Source organism: Meriones unguiculatus, chromosome 1 (assembly GCF_030254825.1).
Source record: "Meriones unguiculatus strain TT.TT164.6M chromosome 1, Bangor_MerUng_6.1, whole genome shotgun sequence".
Taxonomy (NCBI): domain Eukaryota; kingdom Metazoa; phylum Chordata; class Mammalia; order Rodentia; family Muridae; genus Meriones; species Meriones unguiculatus.
The window spans coordinates 56410113-56436725 of NC_083349.1; the positions used below are offsets into that span (position 1 = coordinate 56410113).

Genomic DNA, 26613 nt, shown 5'->3' on the forward strand with positions numbered 1-26613 from the left:
TGTCCTGGAACTCACTAAGTAGATCAGGCCAGCCTCGAACTCATAGATCCACCTCTGCTTCCCAAGTGCTAGGATTAAAGGTGTGCACCACCATGACCAGCCTCAGCTTTGCTTGTTTTGAAAGAATCTTAGGTAGTACATGTTTACTTATGTAGTCTAAGCTGGATTCAACTCTGAACCTCTCACCTCTGCCTCCCAAGTACTAGTATTAGAGGTGTATGTGCTCATCTAACTAAATCTTATCATCCAAAGCCCCACTCCTCCTGAACCCACCAATATGCCCTCCCCCCCATTGGAAAACAAACCAAAGAAGAGCGCTTTGTAGGAGAATCATGTTCCTTAGGATAAGAAGCCACCTCTCTTCAATGTGAAGCCAAGAGACCAGTCAGAACCCATAGATATGAAACAGAAGAAATTTAATTTCAGAATAGTACATGAATATAAAAGACAATATATATGAGTGTTTCTTTACAATTACATATATATATGCAAAATAATGAAAAATAACAAATAGAAGCAACCTTCTCTTAAACCTTTTGGGGGTTGGGTGAGTGAGTGCAGAGAGTGTGCACAGGCGAGCCTTGCTGAAAGACTTTGGGTGAGAGAATGCCTTCCCTGTAGCCCACTGGTCCAAGCATGTCAGGGGCATGCTCAAAGGCTCTTCAGCCTGGGCTGTAGCCTCATGAGCTCCAGTTTCCATGGTGACACAAGCACTCAGACTATTTATCCTCCACCTCCTCACCAGCCCACCTCCATCAACTCCACACTGTTCTCGCATTAGCTGTCTAGTAAAACCAGCTTTTGACAGGGAGTCTGCCATCAGGCTAGTAGGTACTGCGGTCACTCAAAAGCTTCATCTTAGGAAGCCAGGTTCTCTCCAAATTCTAGGATAGTCCTATCAGTTTAGATCTTGATCCTAATATCAGTCTAAAGACTTTAGAGCAGAAGAGCAGGGATGATGTTGTCTGCACGGGAAAAGGATGTCATAGAGAAAAGACCTGACTGAAATGACAGTGCTAGTGAGGTCTCCATGGAGCAAGCAGGCAGGCAGTCTAGAGACAGCTCTTTCAAATATGGCCTCCTGCCTCTGCATGTTCACATGGCCAGTCACAGTGACTGCCTTGTCCCCTAGGAGGCAGTATTTTAAATCATCCACAGATACAAGCTCCTCTGAGGGAAGCCAGACAGAAACACTACTCAAGAGGAAAGAACAGCTCTGCTCTGAGGTGAGCTGACTTCTATACAGGCCACAAAACAGTGGCCTCCAGAGCTCCGCCCTGTAATGCCTCATCTCCCACAGGTGTTTCCTCAGCAATCCTGACTGACTCGAGGAGGAATCAGCACATTCTGTGTGGAGAGCCAACTGTGGGTTCCCTCAGGATTCATCAGCTATGCTTCTAAAATGTTCTGTCACTCTGATACAACCAATGTTGTCTCCCAAGTATTGTTTTCTACACAGTGTGTGTGTGTGTGTGTGTGTGTGTGTGTGTGTGTGTGTGTGTGTGAATGGGAGTGGGAGTTCAAACCTAATCACTGATCTCAGTGAGAAAATCCGGTGAAAAGTTAGAAAAAGGGCCCACAGCCTCCACTCATTTACGTAGTGCAGATCCAAATCAGATATGATCTGTCTCTTCATACTCATGTCCCTCTGGCAAACATATACTACCCTGTGTTGACACAGCATGGCAGCCTGTGGCAATTAACCCCAGAAAGAAAGGAAAGGCACTTCCAAAGAGATTGCTCCAACATAAAAATAAACACAACAGACATCCTTTAAAACATCAGTCAGCCGGGCAGTGCCACACATACCCAGCACTCAGGAGGCAGAGAAGGGAGAACTCTGAGTTCGAGGCCAACCTGGTCTACAGAGTGAGTTTCAGGAAGCCAAGGCTACACAGAAAAACTCTGTCTCAAACCACAGCCCCCTCCAAAAAAAAAAAAAAAAAAAAAAGACATAGATTAAGCACATTAGTTAAACACTGGCTCAAAAACAGCAACTGTACACCCTGTCAGAAGGGCAACAGCACCTTCTGGGACAACAACGAAGCTTCTGTCTAAGTTTCCCAGAAGATCCCACAGGGTTAGAACAGCCACATATAAGACACAGAAGGTTATGCTGTTCCTCAAGTTTATTCTGCACTGGATCACAGCTTCTATGAGAAAAAAAATGACCTAAAATACCCTTACAGCAAGAAAATGACTATCCAATAAATAAATAGAATATACATTCCCAAAGACACACGCTAACTGCCCAAAAGGCCAGCTACAGGAAAGCATGTGCGTAGGGCACACTTCTCTCTCACCAGCCTCATCCAGAGCACCCCTCGTCATTGGTTCCATTAGCTCACACTCATCTCCTAAGTCCTGCTCTCTCTCTCTGTCTCACTAACAGAATGCAGACTCTTAGATACATCAAGGCACTGCTCGGCTCTCTGCATAGTGCTACATTACAGCATGGTGGAACACACTTAGAGCAAGCTCCATGCTGAGGTGAACTTCTCTGATTTGCTAATACAAAAGGATTTTCTGTTTGACCATATTATATACCCGGCACAAGAAATTTAAAAAGGAAGAAAGAAATTTTTCTTGTTAATAATAACAGAAACCTAGACAAAAGAATTTGCTAACAAAAATCTTTAAGGATAACCTAAAACTGCTTTAGAGAAAGGAACTTAAAGTTCATTGTAGATTCTCACACCTCCACTGCTCCCAAACTATGCAGCTAAAAGGCCAAATACACATTTTCCTTCACTATTACTGTTAAACAGTATGGTGTGGAAGAGAGAGGTGAAGACAGACACAAAGTCAGCCTTCATCTCAACAACAACACAACTTTTCAACTGTCTATCATCAGGTTGGCAAACCGTATTTTGCTGGGTACCTGGTTCCCCACAGTGGGGTGAGGATGGTTGCACAGTTCAACAAAGCCAGGCCCACACCTCAACATCCTCAACTGCTCAATGGGAAGTGGCTCTGCTGTACTCCATCACTTCCTATGCCCATCCTGACAAGGAGAAGGGCAGTAAACAACTGTGCTAGATTATGGGGACACACCACACCTGCTCCTTGTGGGAACTCTCCTATTAAATCAGATGGGCCCTGCAGAAACTGCTACACATGCCTTTCCTGATTGCAAACGGCTCTCAGGAGACAGTGAAGCAACATATTTGATCCCTAGGAATGTGTGACAGGACCCTACCAAAGCCAGCCAGCGCCTCCTGGGCCTACTTCAGAGTTTCCACCACATGTAGACTGCAGCAAGCTCTGTGTAGCTGGTCGCGACATTTCTCAAGTCACAGTCATCTGGCACAGAGGGTGGCAGTGGCACCAGCAATGTTTTCAGTGAGAGGGTACTAATGAAGGAGTCAAGTTAACAACCACACAACTATCCTCGCACCACAAGGGGAGGACAGTGAGGCATGGGTGCAGCCTCTTTTCACTGCCCGGTCAGATCCTCTCTATTAGATACAAGAAGTGACAAAGAACGCCTAGGAGAGCTGCGCATTCTTTGAACACATGTAAGACAAAGCCTTGTCTCAAGCTCAAAATGAAAAGGAGTCAAAGACTTTTAACTTAGTATTCACTTAGATTATGAATCTAAATAATGGCTTTTAAAACAGTAGGAAAAATAAAAATAAAAAAACAACCAGTTATTCAATACTAACAACACAGAGGAAAGCCCCAAATACCAGTTAAAAATAATAATCCACTAAGACTGACAGTATTTCTAAAAAATATTACTAAACACAAAATTAAACACAAAATTTTGAAGAAAGAGAACAGACCTGAGCACATTGACTATGCATGGCTGGCCCTGTCTACCTGCTGCACTGTGTAAGGAGGCAGGCAGCTAGCAGCTTCCTGACACTGAAACAAACAGAGTGTGCAGCATTCCCTCAGGGGCACAGCTTCAGAGACATCCAGTGAGTGGGTTAGAGGTATCAGTCGGGTCAGGGGTTGAGTTGGCTTTCACAATCCAAAATGCAGCAAGCAAGCTGCAGGTCCAAACTTCACTGAGAACAGAAATAACACCTGTCCCACTAAAGAGAAACTTCACTGTGGATGACAGGAGAAGTAACAGGTCTTTCAGAAGAATCCTAGGTTAAAAGAGAAACAACAATCAGACATGCTTTAAAACATTTGCTTTTTAAAATACCCCACTTGAAAGCTACAGAACTTACACTTAGTATTTTCTCCAAATTTAGGATTACACAGTTTGAGAGTGTGACCAAGTAAACATCATCTAGTCTGTTAATGTAATCCCAGGTTGTTAACTCTTCATAATGACAGCAACAGTTAACATGCCCCTCGGAGGGGCATGACTGGGGACGGCTGTTCTCCAATTTCTTGTATACATTATCTCATTCATCCTCACAGCTACTTATCTGGGAGGTAGTATGCTGTCATTTCACAGATTTGGGACCTTCAGGCCACACAAACTCACCTGTGCCAGGGTAGAAGGCTATTTCACACTAAAATGGAAAACTGACCCAAGTCTAAATAAAAGCTCATGAGTTACCAGCACTGCCCTGCTCTTCAGAGAACCTTTACTAAAACCAACAACAGCAAGCCACTGACACTACTGAGCCAAAGAGAAAAGCAAAAGGGTTTGTAGGCGGGTGTGTATGCAAGTGCATGTGTTGGCGGGACTAGGGACTGAACCCAAGACATTGCATACACTAGGCAAGTACTATAACACTGAAATAATATTTCCCTAATCAGGATATACTGTTTGCCTCCTAGAACCAGATGAAGGGAGACAACACAGATGAAGTAAATACCAGAAATCATATAGTTGATGTCCAGACTTTGTAGTGTTGACAAGAACTCAACGGAAAGTTATTCAGACAAGGCTTCAGAGAGAGAAGGCTAAACTGGACTTCAAAGAATTAGAAAGACTTCGCTGCTGAAAATAATGCCCCTTGATGAGTAGGTGTTCCCTCATGTGGTCTCATGTGGGGTGATTTTGCCCTGTATTCTCAAGGGACACTGGTAATGTCTGGAGGAATGTTCAGTTATTACAACTGAAAGAAGGATGCTAGTGGCATCTTCTGGATCAAAGCTGCTGGATATCACACAATGCTCAGGACAGCTCCAGAGAATTATGACCCAAAGTGTCAGCAGTGGCTTAGAAGCCCTGTGCTAAACAGGAGTCTCCATAATGCTATAGATGGTAAGAGGGACAGTGTATTATCTTCTTCTGAGGGTATCTTCAACCAGCTGGGATTGCATCCACTGTTCTGTAAGGGAGGTGTGTGGCAGCCAGGCTCCTGAGCTGCAGGCCTGGAGACTGCCAAATTCAGACCTGAAGATGCCATTTTCCAGGGAGCTATGGAAGCAGATCAAGGTGCTAAGGGAGGTAAAACGCAAGAGAAGAGTGGAGAACTTAAACTCAATTAGTCAAAAATAAGCTAGATGTGGTGGCATACAATCTTTTATAATGCCTAAAATCCCAGCTACTCAGGAGGCAGAGGTAAGATCACATGCTTAACAGCAACCTGAAAACTAAGAGAAATCATGTCTCCAAAAAAAAAAAAAGGAAAGAAAAGAAAAAGGCTGCCTAAGAACCTAGCTCAATAGTAGAGCATTAGTAAAGCTCGTATTCATACTCCATCACCACAAAAACTAAACCTAAAACAAACAGAAGCAAGGGACTGGCAGATAACAGTAACCCACGTAAAACAGGAAAAGATTAAAGAGGAAGACAGCAAGAGTAGTGTGCCATCAAGACATGAGATAAGGTGGAGGAGGGAGGTTCTGACACGTGAGGACGCCATCTCTCATCCACCAAAAGGTCCTACATTATCTGCAGGCCTCTACTCTCCAGAAAAAAAAAAAAAAAATCACTTATTTCTTTCTAAAACAGAGTTGTCAAAATGGAAAGACATGACTTTCTGCTTATCTTTAAATATGAAAGTAATAGACATAATTGTTACAAGACAACATATTCTATTAAAAAAATTTAACTCATGCTTTGAGTTTAAAAAGAATTTTTTAAAATGTTTTAAAAAGACACTTAAAAGGAACAATTTGGATACAAATAACTCAAACACTGAGCGTACTGCAATAGCACAATTCTGTGCAAAAGAAAGGAAGTAAAAGCAAGAAGACCATACCAAAGCCTAATTTTCTAGAAAAGAATACAGATTCCTCACAATGACTTTATTGTGACCGGGATGGGCCTCATGTATGTTCCACCACTGAGCTACACTGCCAACACACTTGTGCTCTTTGCACTACTGATACATCAAGTAGTAGCTGAACTCCCGGAAATCCTCCTGCCATCCCTCCTCAGTGCTGGGATTTCAGTTGCACAGGACCATGCCTGCCCAGAGCAGCTTTTTACAGAAGAGCTCAGAAAAGTTTGTGATCCTGGCATTAAACAATCCTCTCTGATAAACAGCTTCAAAATCATGCTGACATGATTTCCAAGATCCTTCTATGACTAAGTCTAAAGTCTGCACAGAAGAGGAAATGACTTTCACGAGCATACTCTTGGCATGGCCGTTCTCAGCCTCACAGAGCCATTTGACCTTGTGTCACCTTGTTTAACAAGTATTCTTAAAACAGTCCTGTCTGTCCATAGCAGGCGTCAGTGGGTGTTTTTGAAACTCTGTCCCTCAGTACCTGAGGGCAGTGCTAAGTAGAATAAGCCTCCAAATTCCTCCTGGCTGCAATCATACGACCTTGGACATTCCAAACAAGAAACACTACTGACCGAGAAAACACAGAGAAGAACCACATTCAGTAAGAACAGAGGAAGACTCCAATGAGTACCTTTTTTCCCCTCTTTCTTCCCCTCAGACCATTTCAATCTTGTTGGTGTCATTGTGACAGTTGGAGAGCCAGAGAAGAACTGCAACGAGAAAAGTGTACAGTGGCTTAAATGATCAAATGTCAGTGCTTCTTTACAGAGACAGTAAGTATTCCTCTCTAATCTTTACTTGCTAGTGTTAGCTTTATTGAAGCAGCCTAGGCTACCTTGAAGGCCTGCCCACACGTAAAGCAGAGCCAAGGAGGCCTGGCTTAAATGCTAACCTGCCCTATGACATTTCTGCTTAGAATTAACTGACCCTTCAGCACTTGTTTACAGAGCTAATGTGCTGCATTGGTCATCTGTACATGTAACTAGATGTGCTGGTTAGTTTTTTGTCAATTTGACACAAATTAGAGTCATCCGGAGAGAGGAACTCTCAACTGAGATAATGCCTCCATCATACTGGCCTGTAGGCAAGAGTGTGGGGCATCTTCTTGATTAATGATGTAGGAGGGCACAGGCACTGTAAGGGTGCCCCCCTGGGCAGATAGTCTTTGGTTCTATAATGAAATAAAACAAGCTTACTGGTCCATATGGCATAAGCCAGTAAGCCATGTTCCTCCATGGCCTCTGCTTCAATTCCTGCCTTCAGTTCCTACATTGACTTCCCTCCATTATGATGAAAGTCAAACAAACCCTTTCCTTCCTGAGTTTTTTGGTCAGTGTTGAGCATAGCAACAGAAAGCAAATTAATACACATGCTTTCTCTTTTTTGAACTCAAAACATGTTGAATGACCTGGTGAAAACCTACAGAAAAGGCCGTGAGCACTGTTGACTGACCCGGCGAGTCACGGTAGAGCAGGGGCCAGTCTGTCAGCCTCCTTCCCAGGGACACAGGAAAGAATGCATCTTACCAAGCTCATATTCTCTTTACTGGCTCTCTTCAGTTCCCCCATGGCCACAGACTCTGGAGTAGGGGGGCTGTTTTTCTTTTCTGACATCATCTGGTTGCCCAGGACTTTGCGCTGATTTAGGGACAGAAAATATTTTGTTCATGAGCATTTACCATTTTATAGTTGTCTGGCCTTCAAAACTACATCTTTGGTTAAAAAGAACAACTCAGAAGCATCCTGACCCAGGCCATGTCAGATGAGGGAGGGGAAGGCAAACACCAAGAACTACAGCTTCTCTGGGTGACTTCAACTACTTTTATTAGCAAACAGGAGTATATCTGTAAGTATGAAGGATCCCAGTCATCCAGAAGGTTGGGCTTTTCTGGAGGCACAAGTGCGCACTTTCTGGCAGCTGTTAAGGGTCCCTTCCCCTCCCCACTAAGGGAGCCACCAACTGGTAGTCTCTAGAATTCTGCTTCTTTTTCCTTCCTCAAATAGGCCTAGTAAATGTGCATAAATTGTCTAAGAATTCTTAATACAGTCACAAAAGGCCCAGGCCTTCTCAGAAGGGTCACATGACCACCGACACACAGAGCAGGAATACAAGGTCTTCTGAACAGGCCTGAAGCTGATGCAGGCTGCTGCAGCAGCAAAAGATATCAAGTCTACCTTAGAGAAGCCCCCTCTCCTTCCAGAAGAAATCTGAATTCCAAACTAAGAACACTATCAAAAATAAAACACCAAAGGAAAAAATACTAAACTGAACTAAAAAACTAAAGCATTAAACTCTACATTATAACTATCAACATCAGGGCTCAGAATATCGTGATGTAATCAGTTATTTACATGAGACACTCTAGAGAAAAGCTGTCCTCCAAAACAAGAGGTTGATGCAGGACCACCGTCAGACACACCTCTGTAAAACTGGGTGAAAAGCAAATTTCTGATAGTTTTTTTTCTTAAAGGTTTTGTTTATTTGTGTGTGTGTGAGTACAATTGCCTGCGGAGGGTAGCAGCACCAGATCCCCTGGAGCTGAAATTATAAATTGTAAATGCCCAATGTGGATGCTGGGAACTGAACTCTGGTCCTCTGGAAGAACAGCAAGTGCTCTTAACTGCTGAGCCATGTCTCTAGCTCCCAAAAGTTTTCATTTTTAAAAAGATCTAAAAATCAAAAAGCTATTTTTGTTGTTTTATCAAGACAGGATTTCTCTGTGCAGCCCTGGCTATCCTGGAAGTCGCTCTGGGGACCAGGCTAGCCTCAAACACACAGGATCTGCCTGCTCTGCCTCCTGAGTGCTGGGATTAAAGGTGAGCACCACCACTGACCAAATAGATATTTTTTTAAGAAGAAAAAGTAAAATCGCTAACACACACACACACACACACACACACACACATGCTAGAAAAATAAAGTCTGTATATCCTCCTTTCAGAAGGCAAGAATCACCTGAGGATGCTGAGCTGGGAATGGATTCTAGATCTCTACAAAGTATAAAAAGGATCAAAACTGTTGGGCAGTAGTGGCACATGCCTTTACTCCAGCACTCTGCGAGCCAGAGGAGGGCAGATTTCTCAGTTAGCCAGCCTTGGTTTAAGCACTGAAATGAACTTAAGACCCACACCACAAGAGGGAGCCCACACCTGACACTGCCTGGATAGACAGGAACCAGAGCAGGACAGCCCAGAGACCCAGGATAGAACCAAAATAAAGATAAAAACGCAATGAAATGATTCCTAACGATATTCTGCTATACTCATAGATTGGTGCCTAGCTCAACTGTTATCAGAGAGGCTTCATCCCCCAACTGATCAAAGCAAGTACAGAGACCCACAGCCAAACAACAGGCAGAGTCAGAAAACCCTGCAAAAGAGAAGGAAGGATTGTAGGAGTCAGAGGGGTTGTGAACACCACAAGAACATGGCCCACAGAACCAACTAAGCAGGACTCACGGGCCTCACAGAGACTGAAGCAACAAACATGGACCCTGGATGGGTCTGGGCTAGGCCCTCATTGTGTAGTTTGGTGTTCTTATGAGACTCCTAATGGTGGGAGTGGGGCTGTCTCTGATTCTTTTCCTCCCTCTGGGTTGCCTTGTCCAACCTTGATATGAGGGTTTGTTTGCACCTAGTCTTATTGTAACTTGTGATGTCATGTTCAATGGATATCCCTGGGAGGTCTGCTCTTTTCTGAAGGGAAACCTAAGAGGAGTGGATCTGGGAAAGAGGAGAGGTGGAAAGTGGGGGGACAGGGAGGAGGAGAGGAAGGGGAAACTGAGGTAGGAATGTCATGAATGAGAGAAAAATAAAAAGAAAGAAAAGAGAAAGGAAGAAGAAAGAAAGAATGAGAATGAGAAAGAAAGCGAGAGAGAGAAAGAGAAAGAAAGAAAGAAAGAAAGAAAGAAAGAAAGAAAGAAAGAAAGAAAGAAAGAAAGAAAGAAAGACTTTGAACCCTATGGCCTACTGCCACCTGATGGCCACTTGCACTAACTACATTAGTGTTCAGCAATCTGCGCACACAGTGACAGCAGCAACACAGAAATATACTTCTATTTGTCCTAAAAACAAGATTTCTATTAGTTTTGATACATGGAAAGAGACTAAAACAACAGTGACAATATTAAGTTCACCAAAAATAAAAGATAACAAAATTCATTGGAGCATCAGAAAAATCCATTTTTCCAACAAGTTCCCTAGTCCTCCGCTTGCTCAATTCTCCACAGATGTAGCAAAGCACAGAAAGCAGGGTGTAGAGGAAAGCAGGAAGCAAGAGAGACTCCTGTCCTCAGACACAGGAAGGAAGGAGGCCAGTGTTCCTTCACGCTGCAGAGTTCCTTCCATTGGTACTGCAGTAAAACACTTTAGAAAATAAGGCCTTTTCTGAACTTTTCCTCAACAAGTGACCCTTTCTAGGACTCCAAGAATAGAAATAAGCTGTTTATGCACAAGAAAATAAGATGCAAATTTCCTGAGAATGGATTCGAACAGCAGAGCAGGCTCACCTTAATAAGCCCACTGAAGGAGCGTGAGCGGGCTCTCTTCTGGACCCTGGGAGTAGAAGGTTCTCGCCCTGGCGTTTGAGTTAAAGACTGCTTATGGAACTACAAGAAAATGCAGAGAACAATTACAAAATACAGAAATATAAAAAACGAGAAAATACAGGAACAATTAATATTGTGCCATCAAAAAATGACAGTCTAAGGCAAGTAACAGCTGAGTGTAGATATCCAGAAAATCAAAAACTCTGTGTATGGAGATGTATCGAGTGGTTTGACAGGGAATCACAAAAGCAGAAGTGACACTCAAAAGCAAAAACAAAATGTACTCAGTCACTCAGACCCTGCAACTCAGACTCTCTGCATGAGGAACCGCTGTCCCACCTTACAGGCAGGAAACCAAGATCCAGAGTGCTTGTAAACTTGTCTAAGATCTGCTAGTAACCTGAAATTGCTTTTACATCAAGTACCCTGGAATAGAAAGTTACTACCCATCAGTCTTCAGTTTAACAAACTACATGCCAGGATTTATTTTTAAGACAGAGTCTCATGTAGCACAGGTTGGCCTCAACTCTCTATATGGACAGGATGACCTTTAACTCCTAATCTTCCTGCCGTGTCCTTCCTGTCCATCTTCCAAGTCATGACATTATAAACCTAGATGGCCATACCCAGTTTATGAGGTGTCAGGGAACCAGCCCAGAGCCCGTGAATGTAGAACAAGCACTCTACCTCAGCCACGTCACCAGAATGCTCCTAAGGTGTTAAAGCTCTCTAACTACGGTTCACAGTTGTTGGCCAGCACTGCTGTGAAGGGAAAGAGACTAAATACAGACTTAATGCTGTCAGCTCTTTGTGTAGAACTCACAGAAATCTGCCTGTCTCTCCCTCCCTACTGCTGGGATCACAGATATATGACACCATACTCGAGTTCTGTGGCCCTAAACCATCTCTATGGCCGTGACAAAACACTTGTAATGGACTTCGTCTATTGTTGAGAACAGCTCAGTTCCCAGCACTATATGATACCTTTTTATCCTGCCCTATGCCAGAGATGCCCCCAAGAAAAATAAAGACAATCTCTCCCAAAAAAAGTACTAACTGAACAAGAAACGAAAAAAACGCTGACTTGCTGTAGTTGGATCTACAATGTCCTCCAAAGCCAGGGCTGTGGGGGAGGGGTTTCTACCCTACACACTACTGGAAGTGGAAGGGCCTAGTGGGAGGTCTAGGTTCACTGGGGGCATGCCCTCACAGGGTACTATGGCACCTGGCCACAAGGAACACTGCTTTGGCCTGCTCACGCTGATGCCATGATGTCAGTCCTCCCACAGGCCCAATAGCAACTCAGTCATGGGCAGAAATTTCCACAGTCCTTCCTTTCACATGTGGATTACCCCGGGAGTTTGTACAGGAGGGGAAAACAGAACAATGCACTGGTGTTGCCTGTGTGACTAAAATTCAAGAGGGACTGAGACAAATTTCCTGAGAAACTCCCAACTAGAAAGGATTCACTCAAACCATGCTTCTTTGTTGTTGTTTTGTTTTGTTTTTTGAGACAAGGCTTCTCTGTGTAGTCCAGCTGTGCTGGAACTTACTCTGTAGACCAGGCTGGCCTCGAACTCAGAGATTCACCTGTCTCTGGCTCCCAAGCACTGGACTTAAGGGCATGCACCACCACTGCCCAGCTTTAAATCATTCTTTGAGTCCTCAAAATGGCAAATGAAAGACCTAATCTTACTCCCAAAATCCCAAAATAAGCAAACTCAGCCAGAAGAACTCCTGTTTAAGACACTAGGAGCCTGCTTTGGGGGGTTGCCTCAGAGGAGCTACCTCTCCTGCCCTGCCAGCCTCCCTGTCCATCCTCTCCTCCTCTACCAGTATGGTGCATGCAGGTTACAACCACTGTTTTACAAACCTAAAAACTGGATTCAGAAATTATTTGCCTAGAAAATACACAGCATTTAAATTCTGGAACAATACTTTGGATCTATCTGCTGGTTCTTTCCAAGAAAACTTGGTACATGACCAAATTTACAGATATTCTAAGCACAACCAATTTACAGAAAGCCAAGCACTTCCACACCTCTCTCCAGAAGGACAGGAGTACACTGCAATTCCATCAACAAGCCTGACTTTTTGGCTGAGCCAAAGCTTGTTCCAAGTGAGAATGAACCGAAATGTGATTCTTAATGGTGTGCTCTGGTGATTCCTAGAGCCAACGCTACTTTCCTATATCCAGGCACCTGTCTGATAAGTTGTTTCTTCTTCGCTGAGTCTGGCATGTTATGAACATGTTGGAAGAGTTCTCTCAATGCCTCTTCTGTATGTTGCTGGGTTTCCTCCTGCTGAGAGCAAGAATCTACCCTGTTCCATTTCTGAGACCTTGCCAGCTGGAAGGGCATGGTATGACATGAGGTTGTCAGATCAAGATCATCCTAAAGAAAAATGTATAAAAAAGGAAATTAATACATCTTACTGGTTTTGAGTTCCCAAATAACTCTGATCAAAAGAAGGAGAGTGGAAACATGACATACTACTATATCCAGGAACAAGGAAAACCCTAACACAACTACCAGATAAAGAAAAACCTATTAATAAAGGGTTCTGAATGGTCTACTTTCATGATGTGCCCAGAAAAATCAACATGCATTTAGAATATTGCCAAGCTGGGTGGTGGTAATGCATGCCTTTAATCCCAGCACTCAGGAAGCAGAGGTAGATGGATCTCTGTGAGTTTGAGGCCAGCTCTGTTCTGGTCTACAGAGCTAATCCCAGAACAGCCAGAGCTACATAGTGAGACCCTGTCTCAAAACACCAAAAAATATTGATGTAGAGAATTATAGCTGTTTGAGTTTGATTTTCAACACACTTTTTAATCTCAAGTAATCAATGTTGTGATCCAATAAGGTAAGCTCTAAAGCATTAGTCCCAGAAGACAGAACACAAACACAAACTACGAATATAAACAAAACCTGAATAAGACTTAACTTCATCCAGACACTGAAGTGGTACATCTACCAGAGAACCCATGGCTACTGGGCCTTGGCTGAAACTCTTTTCCACACAAACTACATGGCAGTAGGAAAGGAGTAAAAGCAACAGCTCTCCAAGAAAAAACACACTCTAGTTAAACTAGTTTTAAAATGTAGTTTCTTTCTTAGTCATACCTGATATTAGCTAAATGAGAGAAAGAAACAAACAGAAGCAGAAAACACAATATAAGATGGCAGTCTCCATATCTCTAACTGAGGCAAAATACAAGTCAGCCAGGTGCTGGTGGGCCTTTCACAGCTGCTCACCGCCACAATACTCTAGTGTAATTTTTCTATTAATAAGTGCCATATATTTTTCTGTCTAAACTCATTGGCTCTCAAATGGTGCTGGTTAGCTTTTTCTGTCAATTTGGCACAACCAGCAGTCACCTGGGAAAAGGGAACCTCCATTGAGAAATTGCCTTTATCAGATTGGCCTGTGGCCATATCTGTTAGGGAATGTCCTGACTAAGAATTGATGTGGAAGTGTGTAGCTCACTGTGGGCAGCACCATCTCTAGGCAAGTGAGCCTATACAAGAAAGCCTGAGCTGGAGAGCAAGCCAGGGAGCAGCACTCAGCCCTGGTTTCCACTTCAGCTTCCTATTTAAGTTCCTGCCCTGACCTCCCCCAGTGATGAACTGTGACCTGGAAGTGTAAGATGAAATAAACCCTTTCCCACCCTAAGTTGCCTTTGGTCATAGTGTTTATCATTGCAATAGAAAGAAAACTAGAACACTTTTTTTCTTAATTTTTGTTGAGAGAGAGATCGCACATATGTGAGTGCAAGCGCCCATGAAGGCCAGAAGAGGATGTCAGGTTCTCTAGAGCTGGAGTTACAGATGGTTGCAAGCCCCACCACACGGATGCTAGGGACCAAACTCCAGTCTTCTATAAGAACAGCAAGTGCTGTTAACAACTGAGCCGCCTCTCTAAGCCATGGAATCTTTAAACTATTAACAGTTTAACCATGCTAGAGAACTTGAGTAAGAATTAATTATGTAAGAGTGAATTAATTATGAGAGGGGCTATCTGGCCTGAGTTGGTGCCTCTACTCACATGTACATGCCATACACACAAATATACACACAAGTAGAAATAAACATTTTGGGGGTGGTTTTAGACATGGTTTCTTTGTGTAGCCCTGGCTGTCCTAGAACTCACTATGTAAACCAGGCTGGCCTCAAACTCAGAGATCCGCCTGCTTCTGCCTCCTGAACGCTAGGATTAAAGGCGTGTGCCACTACTGCCCACTGAGGATCTCTGAAAGCACTCACTTGCTTTCAATTACACAGAGTGGCATTTTTATTTTCATAACTTGCTTCTTAGTCTCTGTCCCTGCTAAAACAAATGATTAGATAAATTTGGGCTGCAACATTAAAAGCATGGCTTACGGATGATGTTATACTTTGTTCTAAAACTTCACTAATCTTAACTCTTAACTTTTTTAAGATCAGTTTCAAGTTCTTACCTTTGACACTTGTGTTCTGGAGCCCAAATAGTACAATCTAGCACATTCTCGAATATAAGCAGGAGCCTGGGCAGACATAAAAGAAAACCAGGGCTCATTGGTGAATAGAACCTAAAATTCTTTCAGGCCACAAAAAGAGAATCATAACATTTTCTAATGGGTAGATTACTCTGAAAAGCTAAACACTTTTCAAAATACCATATTTAACCAAATAGACACCTCCACAGATCTGATGGGAAATGCTAGGAAGGTATCACTGAAGTTGCTGGTGTTTTAAAACAAATACAGCATGTGGCACTCACATGAGCCAAAATAACAATACACGCCATTTCCAGTGTCTCCTGCCTCCTGAGCACTCAGCTATTGTTGCTGCCATGCCCTTGCTCTAGCATAATGGGCTCTAGCTTCCTAAAACCTTACGTTACTGAGTTATATAGACTTTAGGCTAATTTTGGCATATGACATTTTTTGTTTACTTATAAGGTTTGGTTTTGGGTTTTTGTTGTTGTTTTTTTTTTTAATAATAAAGTTTTGTTTTTATTTTTCTTTTTTTAAGGAAAGAAGAAACTAGAAAGTAGTGGACCATGCCATTAATCCCAGCACTCAGGAGGCAGCAGCAGGCAGATCTCTGAATTAAAGGCCAGCCTGGTGTACAGAGCCAGTTCCAAGACAGCCAAGACTACACTAAAAACCCTCTCCAGATGACAGAAGAGCTCTATTGAAAGGGTGAATTCTAATGGCCAAGGTGTGGCTGCATTCCCAAGCCTTTAGGAGCCATGGTAGGCAATGGTGTGCAGTCTAAAAAGGTTCCTCTCAAGAGGGCAGTTTGCATCTGGGATCCTCTCAACTGAACCAGGGAGTCTTTAGGAAACTGAGACATTGCATCTCAGGTGCTCAGCAGGAGACCAAGGTAGGGGATTTCACTTTCAGAGATTAGTCTACATGGCTTTTGTGTAAAGGACTGAAATTTACAAAAGACTTACAAACTTCTTGAGAAACTTATCCTCCAGAAACAATGCCTGCTTGGGTTGAAAACCAGGTAAAATGAAAGAGGGATGTCAAACCCACAAAACTTGGGGTCAATATGCAGGATAAAACTAGGCAACCAACCACCAGCTCGTGCTTCCTTCCATGAGAAAAGCCAGGTGACTGAGGGTGGAGCCAGTAAGCCAGAAGACAGAGACAGACTTGGCCCCTATTTCTAGCCCCCTCACCACAACCCATTCTTCTTTGCAATCCCAAACAGCACCTCTCCCCTAGGATCCCACTCTGCCCCATCTTCCTTATCCTATCACCAGCCAAATGCCATCCCTTACCTACCTTAAAAAGTTTCTGGGAGTGTTTGATCATAAAAGCCATCCCAGTGTTTAACTTTGTGATATTTTCCTGAAGGTCATTTGCAGTGACCTAATCAGTGAAAAGGGACCAAAGAAAGGGCATTAAGAACTGGGAAGTGCTCACCAGTGACCAGCTCACTGGTCACCATAACAATCTATTTCTACTGTTTTTCTCACAACTCGTGAGGTAACTGTCCACAGCTACTGCATGCTCACTCTACACAGAAAGGATGAAGAATCAGGTAACAGATCTGGGCTGCAGTTCCCAACCCAGAAAAGCTGCTCATAGTCTCATCTCACATCAAAGCCTATGTTTTGAAGCTGAGCTCTGTGTGTCCAGGTCAAACATTTGTTTAACAGACTCTTTTTAAATGTAAGCCACTAATGAGGACATGGCCCCAATAAGAAATATGTTTAATTTTATGAAAGAAAGCTGAATATATGGAAGTAAAACAGTTAGGACAGGTTAGACTGCTCTGTTGGTTTGGAATATTATCCCACACGACCACACTACTCTATTCTAAACATTTAGAAATTAATTTATAGTAATCCTTCAATCATTAGAAATCAATTTGATTTTCCAAGGAACATTCCTGTTAAGAATTCATACTGTCTGGCCAAAACAAATATTCTAACTTCTTTCACAGCTACAATAACAACGTCCAGAAAGTGTCCATGAAGGATTACTAGAGACTGACTTATCAGTGAGGTTACAGGAACCAGGTCCCTCTGCTTTGATGACTCCTCACCTCATAAACATGAAGGCTGGACCTTGGATCCTTGATAACCTCACCAATGTATACCCACAGGAGGAGCCCAGCCTGAGAAAATCAAGCCCTAAAGATCTTTCCCTTGATACTAACATTTTTGGGCCACAGGACATGGGGTGCAAACATAAGGGCAAGGTTATGGGCAGACATCTTATTCTTGTCTTGCTTCTTAGCTGTTTGATACAGGAGATCAAGCAGTAACTTCAGCAAGTTACGATTGGCTGGAGGGAGGATGAGGAAGAGCAGCTGCAGAGCTTCAATCTGCCGCTCCTTGTCTGGTATGTTGGTCTTATTTCCTTTATCATCAAACTGCATCAAATCTTGAAAAACAAACAAAAAATATTGGAAAGGAAAAAATAAAACAGCAAAAAAAGTCAATGCTATTATTATATTTTCTCCTCAGTCCCACCAAAGAAAGAAAAGGAATAAAAGAATCAAGTATAAGCCAGGTGTGGTGGCACATGCCTTTAATCCCAGCACTCTCGGTGGCAGAGGCAGACAGGTTAATGTGAGTTCGAGGCCAACCTGATCTACAAAGTGAGTCCAGGACAGCCAAGGCTACACAAAGAAGCATCAGATCCCCACAAAATGGATTTACAGACAGTTGTGAGCCACTATGTGGGTGCTAGGAACTGAACTAGGGTCCTGTGGAAAAGCAGTCAGTACTCTTAACCACTGTGCCATCTCTCCAGTCCCAGCATAACCACTTGGAAAACATTTGGGCAGTGCCTCAAAAAGTTAGTTACAGTTATAGCCTATCAATACCCAAAAGTCCACATGTACCTCTGATAATGTCACTCTTCTGGTCTTTGTTACTCAGACACACTATGGCTAAAGGGGAAGCAGAGAAATCATGCACAGCATGACTCCAAGCAGGCCCTCTACAACTCTGCCACACCTTCATATGTCCTCAAGAACAGTGAGTCACCAGGCAGTACAATGAAGGATATCAAACAATGCACCAAATGAAGAGCTCAGCAGGAAGGCAAATAAAACAAAGTGTCTACATGTTAACATAACATTTATTCTTCCTAAATCTTTTTCAAGGATCTAAAACTTTATTTCCCTGAAATGTAACTGTAAAATTCCATGCATATTAGTAATGAGTCCTCATTTGTACCATCAAAATCTCCAGTGAATGTCTTTAAAAATCTCAGCTGAAGGGCTAGAGAGATGGCTCAGAGGTTAAGAGCACTTGTCTGGAGCAGAGCTGGGGAGAAAGAGAGGGAGGAAAGGAAGGAGAGAGGGAGGCAGAGAAGGTGAAGGTAGAGGGAAAGGGAGAGGAGAGAGAAGAAATGCCACGGGTGGAACACTAAGCATAGATTTTGACGCTATCTCTACTTAGAGCTTACTGTGAAAATTAAGAATAAATTCCATACCACATAGACACAAAGCATTTTTAGCTCCTAGAGGGAAGTATGAGCTAAAAATAGGACATTCTAAGACACAATAAGTAAAAAAGCAAACCCAGAAAAAGTGTGTAATGTTCTGCCCCTACATAAACAGGGAGAAAAGAATAGATGTACGCAGTGTACAGAAGAATGCCTCTGGAGGACACAGGCATCACAGCACTGGTTGCCTCTGGGAAGACGTGGTCCCAGGGACGGGGTGGGAGAGAAGTGTTTCTATCTTGATCACGTGGACAGACTGCCTACTTAATAAGTGAAGAATAATGCTTTTAAAAGAAGTGACTTGCAAAGGCAGAGATGACCTCAACTTAGGCACTGAAATACCTAGCAAAAACTCCAAACCAAGGCAAGAGCACAAAGCCAACAACCATCTGAGAGGTATAAACCCAGTGACACCATCCAAAACCCAAGGGAAGGCACACCTTTATCCAGCATTTGAAATGTTCCAAGCACTATGCTGGGCTATATCTGAGATACAAAAATCAACAAGAAGTTTATTTATCAAAAACATTTAAGGAGATAGAGAGATGACTCAGAGGTTAAGAGCACTTGCTGCTCTTGCAGGCCACCTGCATTCAGTTCCCAGCACCTACAAAGCAGCTCCAGGGGACCCAACCCCTCTTCTGGCCTCCAAGGTCACAGTATGCATGTGGTTCACAAACGTATTTACAGGCAAAATACCCATACATATAAAGTAAAAATATATAAATCTTTTTAAAAATATTTTTTTAAAGAAGAACATTTAAGGTCAGTGAGATAGCTCAGAAGGTAAAGATGCTTGCTGCACCTTACCTGAAATCAGTCATCAGGACACACAGGGTAGGAGAGAACTGATTCTCACAAATTGTCCTCTGACCTCCACATGCATGCTATGCCATGTGCACATGAACACACAAAATACATGTAATTTAAAAATGTTTAAAAAGGAAAAGGATGAAGAGGAAGAAGGTAACTATTGATCAAATCAAACTTAACTAGCCAAGACTTATAAGTACCCAGACGCAGGCAGTAGGATCATAAGTCTGAGCCAATATCAGAACGCCACAGAGAATAACAAGCAACAGGAGATCACAAAGAACTTTACTAAATTGAAAAAATCTATTTTCATCTCTTCCTTACTTCTCATACTCACCAGAAATCTTGAGGTGGACATGAAAATGTTTATGGGTCAGCAGGGGCTCTGGTAACTCTCCCAGAAACATCTTCAGCAGGGTGGCGACATCATTTGAGTGAAACTCTCCTGAGTCCAAGTCAATATCGGTTCCATTATTGAGAGCATCCCTCAAAAGTTGCTGCCGGACGCTGTTGCCTGGTACTCGGAACAAGCCCTCTACTCGCAAGTCTGCTCAGCATGGACAGGCCAAAAGAAACAAAGAAAACCATGACTAATGTACACAGCATAAACATATTTTTCCCTTTAAAGACCTTTCACAGCACCCCTTCTAAAGGAGTTTTTACCAATATTTCTGGGGAAGTTTGAAACTTTTTTGGGCCTCTGAGCACCTAAAGATGACTCAGATTGAAAGGTGGTTCTGCAAGGGTCATTCATGCTCCTGAGGTACCACCGGACACTGAATTTAAGCTGATCAATGGCACACACACACACACACACACAAAAAAAAAAAAAAAAAAGCTTGAAAAGTAAAGTGAAAGGAAACCCAAATCTCAAGACCTCTTATTTGTGTTCCTCACAGACTCTCAAAGAGCTGAGTTCATCTATGGAAGTTTGTAGCCCCTGTAAACTGTGTTCTTCAGCTAAGAGTAAACCCAGAGTCTCTGCACTGTTTTGTGATTCAGAGCATTCTAATATATCACCCTGCAGCTAAGAAACTCCCAAAACTTAGGGTCATTCCGAATAAGCTGTCCCCATCTTTGTGTCCCCCAATTCTGAGGTCTGAGCTCCATGCCCAAGGGGCCAGGCAGGAGATAGCAAAGGAATGAATGGGGCCCACAGCAAACTGAACAACACACCTCTGTGCTCCAGCAGACCACATCCACACAGCAGCTGGGCTGAAGGGTGCTAGGAATTCTCATCATTCAAACAAGCTGAAAACCTGGAGTCTCCCCATCTTAAAACCCTGATAGCTGGTTATGGTTTTAGTCACATCTTTTTGCAACAACAACAAAAAATACAGATGCCTCAAACCTTCTCCAAATTATTTATTTTTATTTTATGTACTTTGGGTTTTAACTGCATGAATGTCTGTGTGAGGGTGTCAAGTCCCCTGGACCTGGAGGTATAGACAGCTTTGAGCCACCATGTGGGTGCTGGGAATAGAACTCAGGTCCTCTGGAAGAGTAGCCAGTGCTCTTAACTGCTGAGTCATCTCTCCTGACCCTTTTTCAATCCATTTTAAGACATGAGTCTGCAGCCTCTGTTGTAGCTCCTACAGTGCCTCATATCTAGTAAGTCATAGACATGCGCGGGTTCATAGTTTAAAAGTATCAAGTCACTCAGAGAGCTCCACATTTCTCATGTTCTCAGCTGTACTGAGCTCTCAGAACAACAGTACAACCCACAGGACTACTGAAAACTGAAATGAGATTAACTGAAGAGTGTATACTAGTCAAAGAATTCTGAAGATGGACTATGAGGCTTTCTTGAATAAATGTCATAATTCTTTAGGAACAAGGAATTGTTACAGAATTCTCTGAATTAAGAGGTAATTATGATTTCATAAACATTAGCTCTACATCTTTGAAAGCAAGACAAATCAACAATTGACATGAAGTTCAAAAGGAAATATATTTTTAAAATATACCACCCAAAATTATCAGTGGTTCATCTGTTAATAGGTAGTTAATACCTACTAGTCAGTCAACTCTCAGGGGAAAATGGCAATTCACCATTAAATACAGAATACCGTTAAATACACTGAAGCTTTGAGTAGTCTTACTTTTGTGCAGATACTCAATCAGTTGGTATATCTGGGCAATGCCTTCCTCTGTCAGTGGAGATCCAAACACCACTCCTTTCTCTGAAAAAAATCATATCATAGGACAGGGCTATAATATATAAAGAGTGCAAGACCATCAATGTAATGATTCTTTTTACATGTATTTATTTATGCAGGGGGCAGGGGCATGACACACATATGGCGGTCAGAGGACAACTTATGAAAAGTGGTTCTTTCCTTCTATCAAGTGGGTCCTGGGCTCAAACTCAGGTCATCAGACTGGAATCGGATGCCTTTATTTGCAGAGCCATCTCACCAGCCCAAATACCATGATCCTTAAAATCATTCAAGCATCCTGTTTTCATTGTCTCTTTTCACAAGATTGGTAAACAAAAATTAAAAAAAAAAAAGCTAAAACTAAAAACTAGAAATACACCCCCCCAAAAAAAAAACATGCAGTCAGAGCAACTATCAAGTCAATTCTCTCCAAATTCCATGTCAGATCATGAGTTCCTGAAGGCAAAGACTTTTCCTTATTTGAGAAACAATACCCAGGACACAGACATCTAGTTTAAGCAAAATAAGAACCTGAATATGACTGCAAAGTCCTGACAACTATTCACCCGAGTTGTACAGGATGTAATCCTCTTTAACGTTCTCTACGTGTTTATCTACTTGCATGCATATGTACGTCAGTGTGTGGGCACAGACATGTGGTGGGGCATGTGCATGAGGATATGATCTCTAATGTTTAAATATTTCATTCTGCCTAATGAATTTCTCATATTTAATAAAACAGGACTATCTTATCAAAAGTAGTGCTCCACATTTCCTGATTGCCTTTGAGACCTGCTCCACAGGAGAGAATTTATACCTGATACTGTAAGCCTGGTAAAAGCCCATGGCCAGGGAGGCCCATAGGCCTTCAGGAACAACCCACTATTGTTTTGTTAAATTGTCAAGCTGTCAAATTGTCTTCTAAATATTTATGCTGTAGATATGAGCTGCTGTCAACCTCAGCCAGAAACTTTCTTTTCCAAGTGGGCATCAGTTAATATAGCAGCTTATAATGGGCACTGTGCTTTGAACAGCTGATTGAGAGTACTCAACCTAACTGGTACATCAATGCCAACGTCCTTCCCAGAAAGAACATGGAATAAAAGAGGCAGAAGGACTGGAGGAGTCAGGGCACGGGGAGGAAGGCGGTGATGTGCTTTCTTCTGGAGAGGAAATGGATGTTACACTATGAAATCACAGCAGCCGGGGATGCCTGCACGAGACCGGCACAGGATCAAGACATTCAACATTACAGCATGGATAGGGGAGGGGCTCCTAGGGCCCACCCCTAGCTGAGGAGCTACTGCTGGGGAAGGGAAAGCCATTTTTCTTTGGGGGGTGTACCAAATGGTAAATTTGTGCATGCAGGTTGCACAAATTAGACTCTGAGATTTAGTGGTTGTTGTTTTGGCTTTTTGTGGGTTTGTTTGTTTGATTGATTGTGTTTTTTGTTTGTTTGTTTGTTTGTTCTGTTCTGTTTTGTTTTTTGAGACAGGGTTTCTTTTTTTAACAGCCCTGGCTGTCCTGTGAGTTGGCTGGCCTCCAACTCACAAAGATCCACCCATCTTTGCCTCCTGAATTCTGGGATTAAAGGTGTGCACCACCACCATCTGGCTTCTGTGAGTTATTTTAAAAAGGAGAGAAAAAAAAAAAAAAAAGCTGGGCAAGGTGGCTTGGATCTCAACACTGGGGAGCAAAGGCAGGTGGATCTCTGGTGAGTTCAAAGCCACCCTAGTCTACATAGTATGTTCCAGGCTAATGAGGTTTCCTGTCTGAAAATAAACAAGGGGGGCACAGCGGAGAATGCCTTTACTTAGTCCCAGCACTCAGGGTGCAGAGCAGATCTCTTAGTTAGAGGCCAGTGCCTGGTCTGCAGAGAGAGTGCCAGGACAGTCAGCACTACACAGAGAAACCCTGTTTTAAAAAAGGAGAGGGGCTGGAGAGGTGGCTCAGTGGTTAAGAGCACTGTCTGCTCTTCCAGAGGTCGTGAGTTCAATTCCCAGCAACCACATGGTGGCTCACAACCATCTATAATGAAATTTTGTGCCCTCTTCTGACATGTAGGCATATATCCAGGCAGAACACTGAATAAACAATAAATAAATAAATCTTTTAAAAAATAAAAGAAAGAGAGAGAGAGAACATGAAGCTCAGACAGGGATATACGAGGGGAGTCCAGGGAAAGCTGAAGGGAAGGAGGCAGACAGGATCAAAATATATTGTATATACGAATGAAATTCTCAAAGAATACACTATATATACATACATATATATATGTATATATATATATGTATATATATATATACCCATGCATACATACATACATACACACAAAGTGGTGTTACAACTTACTTCTAGAAAAGCGTTTTTTTGGTTTTTTTTTTTGAGGTGATTACAGGAATCTATTTTATCTAAGCAGTCTATAGAATGAAAACATTTGTGAACTACTGCAGTCTTGCTCTATTTTATTTATTTACTTTGATTTTTGAGACAGTGGCTCTTTGTGTAGTCCTGGCTGTCCTAGAATTTGTTATGTAGGCCAGCTTCAAACTCACAAAGCTCTCTCTGCCTCTGCCTTCTGAGTGCTGGGACTAAACATATGTGCTACTACATCCAGCTATACTCTTTCTGTCCTTTATTTTTATTTTTGCAGGGGTTAAGTATGTAGTTCCGTGGTAAAAAGATACTCAGTGTAGTTTGGATGTAATCATGAGTTCATCTTCAATAGAAAAAAATGTTCAGGCTTCTTTGACTGAACTATTCTGCTATGTAACAGTATTTAGTCTAATTCCATTTTAACTGAACAGAGCAGCAGTCCTGTAGTCCCAGCTATTCTAAAGGCTGAAACAAGACAATCACTTAAACCTAGAAGTTTGAGATCAATTTGGACAACAGAGTGAGATACCAACTCAAAAAAAAAACGAAGGAAGGGAAGGAAGGGAAGGAAGGAGGGAAGGATGCTTGAAAAACATTATTTTAGTGTGATACTCATAGGGCATGAAAACTAAGATGCCCTTGATAATTGCCTAAACTAATCATATTAACTCTCAGGCACTGAATATATTTTCTGTTCTCTCTCTGTAACAGGGTTTCACAATGTGCCCAAGCTGCCTCAAACCTCAGATGCTCTTCCCTCAGCCACCCAAATGCAAGACTTCTAAAGATTTGCACCTCTATGCCAGGCTTAAGTATTTCTACATCTAGACATTTTTATAAGTTTCATTACTACTGCTTAAAGTTTAGGTTGATTCCAAGTTCCCAGCGAGGGTGCAAATGTTAAGAGAATGAAGCTCAGTGAGGGAAGGATGGTCCAGCAGTTAAGAGTACTTATTACTCTTGCAGAGGACCTCATATGGCATCTCACAACTGCCTGTAACTCCAGTCCCGGAAAATCTGCTCCCTCTCCTGGCTTCCATGGGTACCTACATATATCTGGTACACATATAAACAAGCAGGCACAAACACATAACATAAATTTAAAATAGATAATTTTTTTTTTCAAATGAGGCTAAAGGCCAATCAGCAGCTAAGACCCACTGTCCTCCACAGACACAAGACCTACCCTTCCGCTTGAGAGACATTAGAGACCTGAAGAATCCTGCCGCTGGACCAGCCCCACCAGGCAACTTAAGGTCCACTTCTCCCATCAGCTGAGCAAGCTCAGTTCCAGGCAAATCAATAAGTCTTGTGATATTGCTGACCACCAACTCGGTGAACACCTCTGGTTTCTCATGTCGGAGTTTCTCCACAAAAAAGTCAGGATTGAAGATAACAGGCTGGCCTCCAAGGGGAGAGTTGTTGCAAATAACAAAATTGCAGATGGCATTGCTGAAAAAAAAAAAAATTAAACAGAAGGAGGCTCTTTGGGAGAATTGATTTGGTGTTTCTCACTTCCTGCCCCGAGGGTTCTACGGTTCTGGAGTCTACACACAGCAGAAGGCTCCTAAGAGGCAGCTCCCTCTCACAGAAGCAGCTGCTCTTCATAGCCAAGAAGCCTACACAGGACTGAAGGGGCTGACAGCTACATAAAGACATGCAGCTTTGCCTAGGCCCACAGACAGCTTTCACTTGCTTGTTCATTCAGTTAGTGGTTCTTTGTGCTGGTCAAGTGCCCTCTGACACTGTGCTACTACATCCCAAACCCATTTTACTCTTCAGTCTTTCATTTTGCTTGCCTCTGACTCACGCGTTACAGACGTCTAACTAACGCTTGCTCAGAACAGTTTTCTCTACAAGGCCCTGATCCTCATATCTAAGAACTCAATTGTTGAGCCAGTAAGACGGCCAAGCCTGCTGATCTGAGTTTGACACCTGACTCCCTCCCACATGATGGAAGGAGAGAACTAACTCCCACCAGCTGTCCTCTAATCACCACATACATGCTGTGGTGCACACACAACAACACACAAAATAAACAGGTGTCAGAAAGTGCTTTTAAGTGTAAAATTTCTAAAAATAACTCTATTGTTGGGCCTGGTGGCACATGACTATAATCTGAGCATTCCCCACGAGGCTGAAAATTGGGAGCTGAAGAGCAGCCTGTACAAAGAGACCCTGACCCAAAATGTGGTTAAGTTGCTAGAGGGATGGCTCGGCAGTTAAGAGCACTTGCACTGGCACCTACGTCAGGTAGCTCACAACTGCTCATAACTACAGCTCCAGGAAATCTGAAAAAAAAAAAAAATTACAGGACTTCTAAAAAATAATAATTATTATTAAATTTAATTTAATAAAAACAAGAACTGTACTACTCCACCTCCTACAGCACACATATCACACAGATCATTGTGTGTATCCCTAATGGCTAGTTCCAATCCTTATCATGTACATATACAGTCATCCATTATATAGCAGACAAATAAATATAACTCATCACAAGGAACTACTTATCACATTTCAGTAAAGCAGAGTTAAATTCACCTGACTCATACACATACTTTCACGATACAACATCCACTGCATGCAGGCTATCAAGCACCATTCCAGGAAAAG

At 42.6% G+C, this 26613-nt stretch overlaps 1 protein-coding gene across 3 annotated transcripts in view; it reads right to left on the reverse strand.

Annotated features, from left to right (window-relative positions):
• Positions 1–393: 393 nt before the first annotated feature.
• Positions 394–26613, reverse strand: part of Arhgap19 (Rho GTPase activating protein 19) — a 36527-nt gene continuing 10307 nt past the window's right edge. For all 3 annotated transcript variants that reach the window (XM_021650504.2, XM_060389563.1, XM_060389553.1), the window contains 11 exons: positions 25184–25449; positions 21565–21645; positions 19800–20009; positions 17352–17578; positions 16472–16558; positions 15152–15217; positions 12894–13085; positions 10654–10752; positions 7673–7783; positions 6778–6856; positions 394–4097 (listed from right to left, as the gene is read on the reverse strand). In XM_021650504.2, coding sequence (XP_021506179.1) covers positions 4087–4097; positions 6778–6856; positions 7673–7783; positions 10654–10752; positions 12894–13085; positions 15152–15217; positions 16472–16558; positions 17352–17578; positions 19800–20009; positions 21565–21645; positions 25184–25449 — 1429 coding nt within the window. In that variant the 3' untranslated portion in view covers positions 394–4086. The remainder of the gene's footprint in view (positions 4098–6777; positions 6857–7672; positions 7784–10653; positions 10753–12893; positions 13086–15151; positions 15218–16471; positions 16559–17351; positions 17579–19799; positions 20010–21564; positions 21646–25183; positions 25450–26613) is intronic.